Raw genomic sequence first — 14,686 nt, forward strand, 5'->3', positions numbered from 1 at the left:
AAATTTTAATTTCCTAAAAAACTATTGATCCTAATATAAAAGTCAGCATGCTGTGAAAGTTTACAGTCAACCTGCTTAATAAATCTAGTCAGATGAACAATCTCTCTACAAAAAAAGTCTAGTAGATTCATTTCTAAGGGATTGCCAGAAAACATTAGAATTATTAATACATTGTAAATCGATATTTGGCTTCTTGCACGCAAAATCGCTAAAAGAAAAGCACAAGTATGCAATAACAAAAGCATGTGTTAAGAATTCAGTTAACCACGTGATCTTCCTGGGCGGAACTAGCTGCCCATCATGTATCACGTGGTCTCCCTGTTGTTGTTTAGTATATTTTTTTCCCACTAGAAGCGAACTGGTCTCCTGTACTAAGGGGAGTGTTATCTCGGCTCTCTCTCTCCCGAAACAGTTTTATGTGTAGTTCTCTAGGCCTTCTACACTGTGGCGTATTCATGTGCCTTTTGTTGTTGATGTTACCAATAAACCCCATAAAAGACAACCTGTGTCTTCAAGTCATTTCACCCAGACCACAATCTTCACTATCAAATGAATTATTGTGTAATCAAGAAACGCAACGACAATTTATTTATATGGTGCCGAAACCCGGGACTTAATATACTGGGTGAAGATTGTGTTTATGCTCTTGAATTTGTGAATAATTGTGGTGCTCTTGAAATTCTGCATTTATCAATTATTATAACTCATCGTTGGACATTTAAAAAGGTACTGTAAACTTTATTTTATGCATGAAAATGGAAACTCTTGATAAGTTAAATGCGAAACGCAAGATATCTCGTACTGCTTGTACAAAATTGATTAACAAGGTTTATTTGTTATTAGAAAGTTGTGATATTAAAAAGGAAAGTGATCAAGAACAACTTTCGGAACATTTAATAAGTTTAGAAGCAAAACAATTAGACCTCAAAAGCCTTAACAGTGAAATTAAGGATTTAATTTCTGATAGTGCATTGTTTGAAACAGAAATTCAAAGCTCTCTCGAATATGAAGAGCAAATAAATGAAGCTATGTTCAAAATTAAAAGTAAGATCAATAAGTTTAAAACTGATCAACAACCTATCCCACCACTTGCTGCTAATGGTTCTAATGTAAGAATTAACTATCCTGCAACAAGCATTAATTTGCCAAAGCTAAGAATTCCTACATTTACTGGAGATACTAGTACTTTTCTAGAATTCATCAATAGCTTTAATAATGCGATTGACTCTAATGATTCATTAAGTAATGTTGATAAATTCATATATTTAAAGTCCTTTTTATCCGGCGAAGCTTACAAAATTGTTTCTGGTTTTTCTCTTACTGAAGAAAATTACAAATCGTGTTTATCTCTGTTAAAGGACAGATATGGGAGGCAAGACCATTTGATTAGTCATTTCATGAATCGCCTATTAGAAACTGAACCCGTAAAATCCTCTTTCAATCTCAAGGGATTACGAAAACTGCATGACAAGAGTGAAATAAGTATAAGAAAATTAAACTCAATGGGAATTACATCCGGAAATTATGGTCATTTACTTGTACCTATTTTATTAAAGCAATTATCCCAAGATTTAGTCTTAAAGTTCCATCGTAGAAGAGATTCTTCTAAGATTGGTGACGTCAATGAATTAATAAAATTTATAAAATTCGAAATTGAATCTCGCGAATCTGCGAACCTTGTAACTGCACATTCTCAAAAAGTTCCCGAAATTCCCCGATATCCTTCACGTAATTCTGCAGATCATGGACATATTAAGTTTAAAAATAAATTGCCTTCATCTGCCGCTTTAAATACTGTAGTTTAAAATGTGTGTACTTTTTGTAGCTCTAATACGCACACTGCATTAAAATGCAAAAATTTCTCGGATAAGCAGAAACGTTACAAATTAAAGAAATATGGTAGATGTTATCGGTGCATGGCTTATAGACATCTAATTTCACAATGCAAGGTAAAAATTCCACCCTGTGAGACGTGCCAGAGTTTTCAGCACAATTCCTTGTTTTGCCCGAAAAATAAAATTGAAAGCAGCTCTTCTGAAACCGAAACCGAAGTCGTAATTTCTTCCGCTTTAAAAGCAGAAGATAACCCTGGCAGTTACGCGACTTTACTTCAAACGGCTAACGTCCAGGCAGAAAATGGTGCCAACAAGATCATGGCTAAACTTTTATTCGATTCAGGATCACAAAAGTCCTTCTTGCGCAGTGATCTGAAACAAGCTTTGAATTTAAAACCAATACGCCAAGAGAAGCTTTTAATTTATACCTTCTCGAAACGAGAACCCATCGAGAAAATATTCGAAGTTGTACGTTTAAGAATAAGGAGCAAATTTCCCCCTTATCAATTCCCAAACATTGAGGCTTTGGCTTCAGACGAAATAACTGGCGCGGACATATATTCGAATGTTGACCCCAGACATGTCAAAAGAGTAATTCCAGCCACCTGTATCCTCTCTGACTCCCTCGAAAATTCCACCCCTATCCAGATCCTGCTGGGCGCTGACTATCTGTGCAATGTTCTAAGGGGAGAAGTAAGAAAAATAAATCGAGGGATAATTTAGGTGATTTCGGAAAAGAGCTTAAAATAAAGAACAGACGATATGAAGCACCGTTGCAATGGAAAACAAACGAAATGAAAGAAAAATTAATAATTTTGACGTTGCGGAAAAGAGATTGCTTTAGAGGAAAAATTTAATAGGGATCAAGCGTTGTTTGAGAGGTATAATGCTGTTATGCAAGAACAAGTTAACGAAGGCATAATTCAGATGTGTCATGACGAATGTTTTACTGGATATATAATGCCGCATAGAGAGGTTTTCAGAGAAACTTCTTCCATTACAAAAACTAGGATAGTATATGATGCCAGCAGTAAGCAAGGTAATAATATTAGTTTAAATGAATGCCTTCTTTCAGGAGAAAATTTAAATCCCAACCTTATTAATGTTATATTAAAATTTAGAGAGCATAAAATTGGATTTTGTGGAGATACTGCTCGGGCGTTTTTACGAATAGAAGTTGCGGAATTGGATAGGAACTATTTATGTTTCTTGTATTATAAAAACTGTGATAGATCTCAACCAGTAACAATGTATCATTTTAATAGACATTGTTTTGGTGTAACTTGCTCACCTTTCGTTTTGGCTGCAACTATTAAAACGCATATCAAATAATGCAAGGATAAATATTCCCTTGCATATGAAATGTTAAATGAATCATTATATGTTGACGATCTCTTTTGTGGAAGTTCCACTGTATAAGATGCGTTAAAATTGTCATCCGATGCTGTATCGATCTTGAAAGACACGAAAATGAACATGAGAAAATTCGACACTAATTCTGAAGAATTAAAAAATGTGTGGCGTAACTCTGATTCCATGATTGAAATTAATGAACAGGCTGATTCGCATCTGAAAGTGTTAGGACTTGTTTGGAACAATATCGATGATACTTTGGGACTAGATTTAAGATCTTTGTTGTCAAACTTGAATGACAACGAATGCACAAAAAGAAATGTGCTTCATACTGCTCCAAAATTGTTTGATCCTTCTGGATTTATATCTCCATTCCTGATTCGAATAAAATGTCTCTTACAAGAATTATAGCAAGCTGGTGTTGGAATGGATGAAGTGTTTTCCGGACAATTAAAAAAAAACTGGCATGCATAGTGTAAAGAAATTAAAGATTTGCAAAATTTTAAAATCCCACGTTATTATTTTCCGGACATAAACTTTATAAATAAGGAAAATTTACAGTTACACGTATTTTCTGATGCTTCCTTAAGATCTTTTGAAGCTGTTGCTTACTTAAGGTATAAAACTTCCAAGAACTCTTTTCAGACACGTTTTGTAATTTCAAAAACTAGGGTAGCACCAATTAAAAAATTGACTCTTCCTCGACTTGAATTAATGGGTGCTATAATTGTTTCAAGAATAGCAAAACATCTTAAGGAAATTTTCAAAGATCTTGAAAGAATTATTTTGTGGAGTGACTCGACGATTGTACTCCACTGGATAAAGTGTTCAGCATCTAAATATAAACAATTTGTTTCAAATCGAGTCATAGAAATTCCAGAAATTACAAACCCCAGTAATTGGAGGCATTGTAGTGGTAAGCAAAACCCAGTGGACATGTTAACTAGAGGGATTAGTAGCAAGGATTTAATCACCTCTGAAAGCTGGTGGCATGGTCCTGAATGGTTGAGGAACGCTGAAAACCTTTGGCCCAAAGCAAAGGGATTTCAACATGATTCTATAGAGCCAGAAATTGCATCTGAATTTAAATCCGGCGTTATAATTAACACAGCTATTGTTCAAGAAAAAATAATAGATCCAGAAAAATTTAGCTGCTTGCTTAAATTGCTAAGAGTGACTTCTTGGATATTACGTTTTGTAAATACTCTTGAAAGGAAAAATGTTGAAAAGGGTCCTCTTACTTCAGAAGAACTTTCCGACGTAGAAATGTTTTGGGTGAGAATAGTCCAAAACGACTGTTACTCTAGCGAAATTAAGTGCTTGAAAAATAATAAACCTCTCCCAAGAGACTCTAAATTATTATGTTTAAACCCTTTTCTTGATAATAATGGTGTCCTTAGAGTCACAGGAAGACTAGGGAAAACAACCCATTTATCGACCTATGAAAAACATCCAATCATACTCCCTCCCAAGGCTAAATTAACAGAGTTATTAATTTGGGAATCTCACAAAAGAGTCTTTCATTCTGGTGTATCCATACGTTGGTGCAAATAAGAGAGAAGTTCTGGATTTTAGAGGCCAGACAAACCATCAAATCTTTTCTTGGAAGATGCACAATATGTAAACGATTCAACTCTTCTCCCGGAAATCAAGTGATCGCGCCACTTCCAGACATTCGTGTAGAACAGTCAACTCCATTTACGATCATCGGAGTTGATTTTGCTGGCCCTCTTTTCGTTAAAGATAGTATTAACAAGCAATATATCTTGTTGATAACCTGTGCAGTGACAAGAAGTGTTCATCTAGAACTGGTCGGTGATTTGACTACCGATACATTTCTTTTAGCTTTCCGACGCTTCAGTTTTCGACGTGGCTTGTGCTCTGTGGTGGTCTCTGATAATGCACGTACCTTTAAACGTGCAGAATTAGAGATAAAACTCATTTGAAATGTTCTGAATCATGAATATGTAAAAAACTTTTACTCTGCTAACGGAATTAAGTGGAAATATATTGTTGAAAGAACCGCCTGGTTGGGTGGTTTTTACGAACGAATGGTACATACTGTGAAAACTGCTCTGCGAAAAACACTTGGAAAATCATGTCTCACTGTTGAGCAGTTGCTGACTGTCCTTATCGAGATTGAAGGCATGATTAACTCTCGGCCAATCACATATGTTGGTAGTGACACTGAAGAACCGATTGCTCTGACTCCAGCACATTTTCTTCTAGGGAAACGTGTTACCTCCTTGCCGTCTGTAAGACTTCAACTTGATTCGAATCTCTCTTCCAGGAAATGCTTAATAAAAGCATTTAATTACCGAGAAAAATTAATGAGATCATTTTGGTCTAGGTGGAAAAATGAGTATTTGCTGAATTTGAAATCGGCCCATTCAAGCTTTGTTAAAAACATCTCGCCATTTAAAGTTAACGATGTAGTCTTGATTAAAGATGATCATCTACCTCGAAATTTCTGGGAATTAGGAAAAAATTTTGAATTATTTCCCGGAAGAGATGGCAAGGTGAGGGCTTGCCAAGTTAAAACTGAGTCATCAATTATTAAACGTCCTGTACAATTGTTGTATAATTTAGAAATCCAGGACTAAGAAGTAAAATTGTGATAGTAGGTTTATTATATGTATCATGTGCTTAAGTTCTAGAATATTAATTATTTAGCTAGTAACATTATTGAATATTATTTAATGTATATATTTTATTATTTGAAATGCGTATTTATTATTTGAAATATATATCTGTTATTTGTAATTTGTATTTGTTATTTGAAATGTTTTTTTTTTCATATATTTTTTTTCCTTACATTATGTTTTTTTATCATATTTTCTTGCAGTATGTTTTTTTATCATACTTTCTTGCAGTATGTTTTTATCATATTTTCTCTTGTAATATGTTTTTTATCATATTTTCTTTTGGAGTATGTTTTTATCATACTTTCTTGCAGTATGTTTTTATCATATTTTCTTTTGCAATATGTTTTTGATCCTATTTTCTTGCAGTATGTTTTTATCATACTTTTTTGCAGTATGTTTTTATCATATTTTCTTTTGCAATATGTTTTTATCATATTTTCTCTTGAAGTATGTTTTTATCATATTTTCTTGCAGTATGTTTTTATCATATTTTCTTGCAGTATGTTTTTATCATATTTTCTTTTGCTGTATGTTTTTATCATATTTTCTCTTGCTGTATGTTCTTTTTTCATACGTATTCTTGAATTTAATTGTTATTTAATATTTTTAGTAATTACCAGTTAATTTACAATTCATGTTTAATTATTTTCTCTAGGAAATTTTGATGAACCCCCTGGTTCATCCGGGGACAGGATGTTAAGAATTCAATTAACCACGTGATCTTCCTGGGCGGAACTAGCTGCCAATCATGTATCACGTGGTCTCCCTGTTGTTGTTTAGTATATATTTTTTTCCACTAGAAGCGAACTGGACTCCTGTACTAGATGGAGTGTTATCTCGGCTCTCTCTCTCCCGAGACAGTTTTATGTGTAGTTCTCTAGGCCTTCTACACTTTGGCGTATTCATGTGCCTTTTGTTGTTGATGTTACCAATAAACCCCAGAAAAGGCAACATGTGTCTTCAAGTCATTTCACCCAGACCACAATCTTCACTATCAAATGAATTATTGTGTAATCAAGAAACGCAGTGATAATTTATTTATAGCATGTTAAGGCGCCAACTGTCAGCTAATAGTCATGTGACATATTTCGAAAAATGAAAAGCCACTACCGGGACGAAAAAAGACGAAAAATTGGTTTCATCTGTGTCTGCAGCTCTCTTTGGCTTTGATCGTATAACTGATGATTGTTCTTATCAATATTCGGCAGTTGAGGATAATTCTGTTGTCGTTGATTAACTGATCAGCGTTTAAGCCCCTGGTTTGTTGAATGCGGTAGTCAGTGTGTCTGGTTTGCATTCCGGCGATTGTCAATAGGCGATTCGTGGCGTTCGTTCTCCGAAGTGAATTAGACTGCAAGCTAAAGCTGGACTCACCGAAAAACATAATATAAGCCTACCGAGAGGATGCTCATATTGCATGTTCCCGACTCCTGTGCTAGCTGCTGGTGACAGTGAGTTGCCTTGGCAGGAACATATCTGATAGGCCTGACAGCATATAGACCAATATGAGCTAAACATCTGTACACGGTTTGCTTTGGAACTGTCGTACCCGTAGCTGTAGATAGCTAAAAAGACGGTTCTAATACTATGCTTTTTTTTTTTTTTTGCTTCTTTTGGTTGTTACTTCCAAATTCCGGTCATCATTCGTCTTTGTATCTCAGGGACTACCTGTACTGTAATGTCCAGGGCCGAAGCGTGGGGATGGCAAAATTGTTCACCGCACAAGGGCGCCTGGGCCAGGTGGGCGCCAAAATTTATAGTACTTATAGTTTTTTAATTTAATGTTACTTAAAATAAAGTTGTTAATTATGCGCTTGCAATTTTGCATGTTTTATATTTTCTAAGCAATAAAATGAGATTTTATTTTATATTTTAATATTATTTTACTTTTGTTTTCCTTTCTGCGGGTTGTTTTCTTTTGTGTAAAACAAAATTTGATTACCGATACGAACAATAAAAACACGTTCCGTGTGGAGTTCGCGCTACCACACGGAACGTGTTAAAAATCTAAGAATTTGTAACATGTAACAACAGGAATTGGGAATGTTTTGTATCGGCATATATTTATTCTTTACGTGCTGTGAAGCTGTTGCGGCTCAACGTCGCTGTTTAGTTTGCTTTTTTTTTTTTTTTTATCATGGTGGTGGCGCCACGGTGCGTTGTATGCTCGTGAATTAACAGGGAATACCTTTATTTTTAATCATATGCGTAGTCTCTGCTCGTAAAGTGCGTACATTCTGTGAATTGCTTCGGATGCAAAGTACTATTATTAATTGTTTTCAAATCGTTTTTTGTTTATAATTGCTCCAAAAAATAGGATTATTATTTAGAGGTAAATGAACAATCTAAATATATTATTAGTATTATTTTCATAGCAGTAAAAATTGATAAAAAGAAACAATTCATTAAGAAAAACTTTTATCTTTGAAATTAACAAAATAATTCAAAAAGCAACTTTTTATTTATCTCTATAAAACCCAGATAAATCTTACTCTTAATTGGGCAGAATTTGATTTATCTATTTCTGATATACAATTACAATTTCCAAATAATCGAAAAAAAATTACTAATAATTATAGCTTTTTTTTTCATTAAAAGTTTATAATGTACATGAGATATTTTCAATATTTCAATTGCTTATAACAAATGCTTTTTAGTAATTTGTATTAATATTGGTTTAATTTACTTAAATATTTTGAATCAGCAGAAAGAAGAAAAAATTTCACATTAAATTCTCAGAAATAAATTTTCCGCAAAATTTTTTTTTTTAATTTTAGTTAAATTAGTTTTGTTATCTGAATCTTTATTTAGTAGCAAAGGACATAAATGGGCTTTCGACTTTCAAATAGTATATTGAGAGAAAATCATATGATGCAGCACATATAATTTGCAGCAATGCAACAGAACCTCATAAAGGGGCGCCAAATTTCCATTTGAACAAGGGCGCCTAATACCCACGCGGTGGCCCTGGTAATGTCTACTGACTTCTCCATAATTTTGGAATCGTTACCAAAGCCTAGTGATGACACTTTGAGCGATTCCAAGTTTCTCGGATGCTTCCATCTGAGTACTGTGTCATTCCAAACGGCCGATAATTCTACCAGTAAAAAAAATCATCCACATGCTCTCTCTGTGTCATAATTATTCGGATATGGCTTACAGAGCACTTGTGAATAATTTTATTTCTTTGCGACCATTCTTTGACACTCACGTCACTGTAGCGTACTTTAGTATCATCTGGTGGCTTCCTGCAATTTGTATACTATTCTTGAAGAAGTGTGTGAGAATTCTTTAGGTGAAATTTTTTCTTTAGAGTTCGATTTCCGTATAATTATCATTAATTTAAGGACATAAGTGAATATGAAGATACTTTGTTTAAACTTATACCAATTTTCCACTAAATTACATTCTAACTTTAAGGTTGACAGAGACTTGGTTTCCATCTTAATATATAGAAGAATTGTACTTATAGAATATTCCGAGTTTATTCCAAAGCGATGCTTTTATCCAATCGTTAGTTCACCCTATTGCCACCATTTTGCATATTGTCTAAGCATAGGCTCTTTAAAACTAACACAAAGTTAACACCTATAAAAGCCAAACTCGGTTTATTCTCAAAAAAGTTTTGTTATGCAAAATCGTAGATATATAACAAAATGTCTACTACTATATTACACTATGTAAACTTACAAATAAATTTAATTACACACAAAAATCATATAAACTATTTACAAAGCAACAAAATTAATTAAAAATGAATGAAATAGAAATTTCTTCGAGGACAATGGGAAAATTCATGTTCATTTACGTCAGACGAAAATCGAGCTAAGGGTTCAGTTTCTCTAGCATATTTGTAAACTTGTAAGCTATAGCGGCGCTGCAAACATTGAAGGTTGTTTTTGCAAGCTTTTTAATACTTATTAATATGTTCAGCTGTCGCCTATATTTACCACTGATTTTGTACAGCTTTATATTTTTAAATACACTTTTTTGAGTTTGACGTTGTAAACGCGTATATTTTTACTTATAAATAAGGATTTAAAATACTAATCATCACTATAATTAATTAGAACTTTCGTTTAAAACAGCATTCACTGAATTACTTCCTTAACACATTCATCGCTAAGGATGAATTAGATAAAAATTCCATTAAAAGAAAAATATCCATTCTTCTTGCTTTTGACATTTTTTATATAAAAAAGTAAATGAAAAAGGTATTCTTCAGATATATATTAGAAAATTCAACCTATCTAAACTGGCATAAGAGACAAATTTTAGCCCACAGAAACCTATAATTGGAAGTATTTGAAAGACGAGAGATCTCATCGGTACCGTTGAAAGTGTTAATCAGAAACCACGGAAGTAACAAAATACCTTAGTTCCTATTGTAAAAATAATTTTAAAATTATTTTGGAGTTAAAATTTGAAAATCTATTTCTAAATTAAGCCTTTCGTCATTACTAAATAGAATTTTAAAGTAAAATAGAAAATAAGAATTATCTTCTATTTACTTTAAACTGTTCTGTTTTGATACATTTAAAATGTTTCTGTAATATTCTTTTGAAAGTGAAATTTAAGTTCTAATTTAAAACCTTGCATGAGCGTGGATTTCTATTATAGGTATATGAGCGAAAAAAAAATTATTGACTGATACACGATTGAAATCGTTTTGCGATCAATTATTGTCCCTATAAATTCTGAAAATGATAAAGAATATCCTATTTTATGTTTCTTGTCTTGTTTAGACAGATGCCATATCGATAAAAAAAATGATCTCCAGATTTCTAAGAGGCATTTGAAGGGAGTGTTCTCAGTTTGTAATACATAACTAAATTTATTAGAAAGAAGCCTGTTGTGTATAACACTTATTTCCATTTTTAAAAATCTGAATTCCAATAATTTTGTAAGTATTTATTTTTGCTTTTAAACTCAATCAGAATTAGCCTTTATAGAAACTAGCTGCGTATAAAACTTATTTTTAATTTTTTAATCAGCATTAGAACAAATTTTCAGGCATTTTATTTGCATTTATTTTTGCTTTTATACGTAAAGACTACATTACAATTTTTCGCGAGTTTCAATTTATTTGATGAATCGAAGGAGTCTCAAAAGCGTATTTACTAGATAAATATTTTACACCCTAGGTACATAAAATAAGTTCAGAGACATTTAAAAAAAATTGCGTTTACAATATAGAAATCGCTGTCAAGTTTTTCAAATTATTTATTTATTAATAAGCAGATTAACCAAGAATCGTCTGAAAACGATTTTTTTTCGATATCTTTACTCGTTTACCCAATATAAGCATCTTTATTGATGTTTTGGATTGCTACGTTGACATTTAATGTAATTTTTAACTTTTTCACTTTCTTTCAGAAATTTTATGATGTTATCCACATTTTTAAAATCCCATAAGTATTAAAGTTTAAGTGATAGTTTTGAAACGTTTATTTTATGTTCTATGTTTATATTGATATATTTTTCGATTAAAGAAATAATTTAAGAATGATATTTTTATTTATATAAATTATTAAAAAGTATTGTGTAGATATACTTAGAAAAAACATTTTTATTTCAATTACAGTCAAATACCTTTAAAATGAAAAATATTTGCATTGAATTAAAATATATATTTTTGAAAAATATAGAAAAAAATTGTCTTATATTTTAATGTTCACTGAATTTTTTAGAAAAGGTTTTTCTAATTCACCACTTACACATTTTAAGTGTGCGCACATGGTTTTTTTTCGCTTGATTTCAGTTCTGCATTGCATTCTGTAGCTAGATTTCTTTTCAGTTTATTTGCAAATTTGTAAATCAACAATACAGATATGAAGCTTTAGAATATTTTAATACTATTCAGTGAATTGCTAAAAACAAAATATCAGAATTACATATGCCTCTTGCTCATTTTTGTTACTTGAGAATGCAATAAAAAAAATTAGGAAAATTTCCCAACAGTAATTCAGAAATGAAGAATGTCTTGAATGTTCATATTATATTTAAACATCTTTACAAAAATATATTCACACGGTTTTATTTTAACCACACCACTGATTTATATTAACTGATATAGAGTAACTATATACAAATGGATATAGACTAACTGATTTATATTAAGACTAACTGGCATTGCTTGTATGTAAAACAATTAATTTCGTATCTAATATTTTTAATATTAAAACTGCTCTTGTCTAAAATATTTAAGCACAAAATCCTTTTATCGTCTGAATTGTTTTTTCTTAAATTTAAAATGAGAAAATCAATGAACTAAAGGTTTCTTTAAAAATTGCCGTTGCGCATTTTCACCGTTATTAATATTTGTTATTGAACTATTTCAAAGAATGTCTACAAATACTGATATATAAGAAATATTTTAATTAATATTTAGAGATAATTAATTCAATATATAATTTTTCACCAATAAAGAACAAAAAAAAGTAAATCATATCAATAGTTATTTCTACTATGAGTTGTTTATCGTCTGCCTTAAAACTTTTCTTTTACGGTTTGGCCAGAATTATAAAGTTTTCTTATGTTACTTATTCTTGCTTTTTAAAAATAAAAATAAAAAATGTTATTATGTATTTTGTGTAAAATTAATTTTGAGAAATATATTTAAATGAGTCCAAAAATGAAATTTGTGCCACTGGAAAGCAAATTTTTAAACCTTAATATGTTGGGAAAACAGTTTTTGTATGATTGTATTTTCGGGAGATGTCACGGAAACCGCAAAATATTTATTAACATTTAATTAGCTGAAATATAATAATTACAGGAGATTTTAATGGCAGTAATTTTTATTAAATTAAATAAGCTTTATAAGTCACCAAAAGTCAATAAAAAAATTGTCAAAAATTATTTAAAGTATGATAAAATAAAGAAAGAAAGTTTAAATTAAAGATAAAATAAAGACAGTGAGTTAAAATAACGATAGAAAGTTTAAAGTATGATAAAATGAAGACAGAATTGCATATAATCTCCATAAGTCTCTATTATTTTCTAATCTGATGAAGCAGTGAACGTGTTTGAATTTAATTGTTTCAAGTTGTGTTTAAAATAAATTTTGAAATGTATATTGAAATTAGATTTAAAAAAAAATTATAATGCAATGAAATTAATAGCATTAAAGAGATAAATCATTGTTTTTTAAACGGTATAAAAATAATTTTTGGAATGGATATTTCTAAAGTTATTGGAGAAAAATAGCAAAAAATAAATTTATTTTTCATATTTAATTAAATATCTTGAAAATTAATAACTTTTTAAAGTTGGAAAATAATACATTTGATCTAGTAATATATTCCAGAAGATTATATTCCAATTCCAGGTCATTATCGATCATCATTTAGAAAGAGGTCTTGTGGCGGAAATATATACTTGTTCCTTTATAATAATGATTAACACCCCATCAAATCCGTAAATAAAGGATATTAAAATCCCTTATTTCTAGAAAAAAAAAATTGCTACATTTAAAATTTTATAATATACAAAGTATTTCTATCATCTACAATCCAATAAAAATACACAAAAGAATTTAATATTTCTATTGATATTTCTATTTTTAATAATCCCAGGAACTTAAGAGGATTTTTAAGTAGAAAATGTTATTTATTGTTCTGCTTTGGCTAATATAATCTAGATAAGAAAAGTAATTGCCTTGGAAAAACGTTTCCCCAAGCTTAGAATCATGATTGATTAAAATCGAAATACAAATAAACATTTAATCCTACATCATAAAGTTTTCTTTATAGATAAAAGCTTTTGCAACATTTATTTACTAATTTAAAAAAATTAAACCGATTGTTATAAGTAACTTATGTAAACTTAACTAAATATAATAAAAATTGGCAATACAATTTAGATAAGGAGACTAATAATGTCAGTAAAACAATACTGATTCTAACATAAATAAAAAACGATATTAAATAATAAAGTCAATAAAGAATTCAAGGCATTTAATTTAAGTACTTATATTAAAAATAGAGTTATGTTTATAAAGAAAATATAAAACAAAAAGTAAATAAGTATTTGAACAGAAGAATTGTTCTTAACTGCAGGGCAATAATTGTAAAAAGTGTAGTGGATTCTAGATTTAAGTTATTTTAGTGCTTTTGATACGTGGGCGTGAAGAGGTTCACTTGTATAATAACGGGAGATGTTTTGAAGCATAATACTTGACAGCTAGTTTCATTTTGTTTACATCTTTGTTTTATTGTTTTTTCAGGATTTATTACTTCAAAATATTACTCTGTTTTCGTTTATTTTATAGCTAGTAACTGATCCAGTGTTAGGAAAGGGCGCCCTTCTGAATAATAATGTAATAACGATATTGTGTGGCGTTGACTCAGTTCAGACAACTGGAAGAAACATTGACCATATTTCGAAAAAAAAAAATTTTTTTTTTTAAAGGCTGGCATGCCATCTGTAAACCAATCAAAACGCTCTACAGAACAGACCTTTAGTACATGTTTATTTCTTGGATTATAAGTGTTAACTTGATAAGAATTTTTCAAAATTTGATTTTAATTTATAATTAAAAATTAGTTGATAATTTAATGTTATTTCTTGATAACTTCAATACATATTATTGCACAAAAGCTATTTTTATATCAATTTAAAATACAGAAAACGACTTTTAAATTATATCAAATTTATTTTCGAGTAAAGATTTTCTTTAATTTTAATATTTTTTCAAAATTAATTTTAAATACACTTTCGCAATTATGCTTTTCCTTTTATTTACAGTGGAAATAAAAAAAAACGGCTCGAAATAAATGATATAACTATTTCAATACATCTCAGCGATAAGCACATATAAATGCAGTAGATTCTCAATAATCCGACAGATAT

General features: G+C 30.6%; 1 protein-coding gene across 1 annotated transcript; it reads left to right on the forward strand.

Annotated features, from left to right (window-relative positions):
• Nucleotides 1–1,397: 1,397 nt before the first annotated feature.
• On the forward strand, nt 1,398–5,134 carry LOC129956586 (uncharacterized). Its single transcript, XM_056068514.1, has 4 exons — nt 1,398–1,582; nt 1,826–2,528; nt 3,750–4,463; nt 4,703–5,134. Exons 1-4 carry the CDS (start codon nt 1,398–1,400, stop codon nt 5,132–5,134), a joined length of 2,034 nt encoding a protein of 677 aa, XP_055924489.1.
• The last annotated feature ends 9,552 nt before the right edge of the window (nt 5,135–14,686 follow it).

The sequence above is a fragment of the Argiope bruennichi genome, chromosome 11, assembly GCF_947563725.1.
Source record: "Argiope bruennichi chromosome 11, qqArgBrue1.1, whole genome shotgun sequence".
Taxonomy (NCBI): domain Eukaryota; kingdom Metazoa; phylum Arthropoda; class Arachnida; order Araneae; family Araneidae; genus Argiope; species Argiope bruennichi.

Bases quoted from the DNA above. Each gene is read 5' to 3' on its own strand.
- LOC129956586 (XM_056068514.1), top strand. From the start codon at position 1,398: ATGAATCGCCTATTAGAAACTGAACCCGTAAAATCCTCTTTCAATCTC. The intron at 2,529-3,749 runs GTAAGAAAAATA...GAAAATTTACAG, and splicing joins GCAATGTTCTAAGGGGAGAA to TTACACGTATTTTCTGATGC. The intron at 4,464-4,702 runs GTGAGAATAGTC...ATCTCACAAAAG, and splicing joins CCGACGTAGAAATGTTTTGG to AGTCTTTCATTCTGGTGTAT.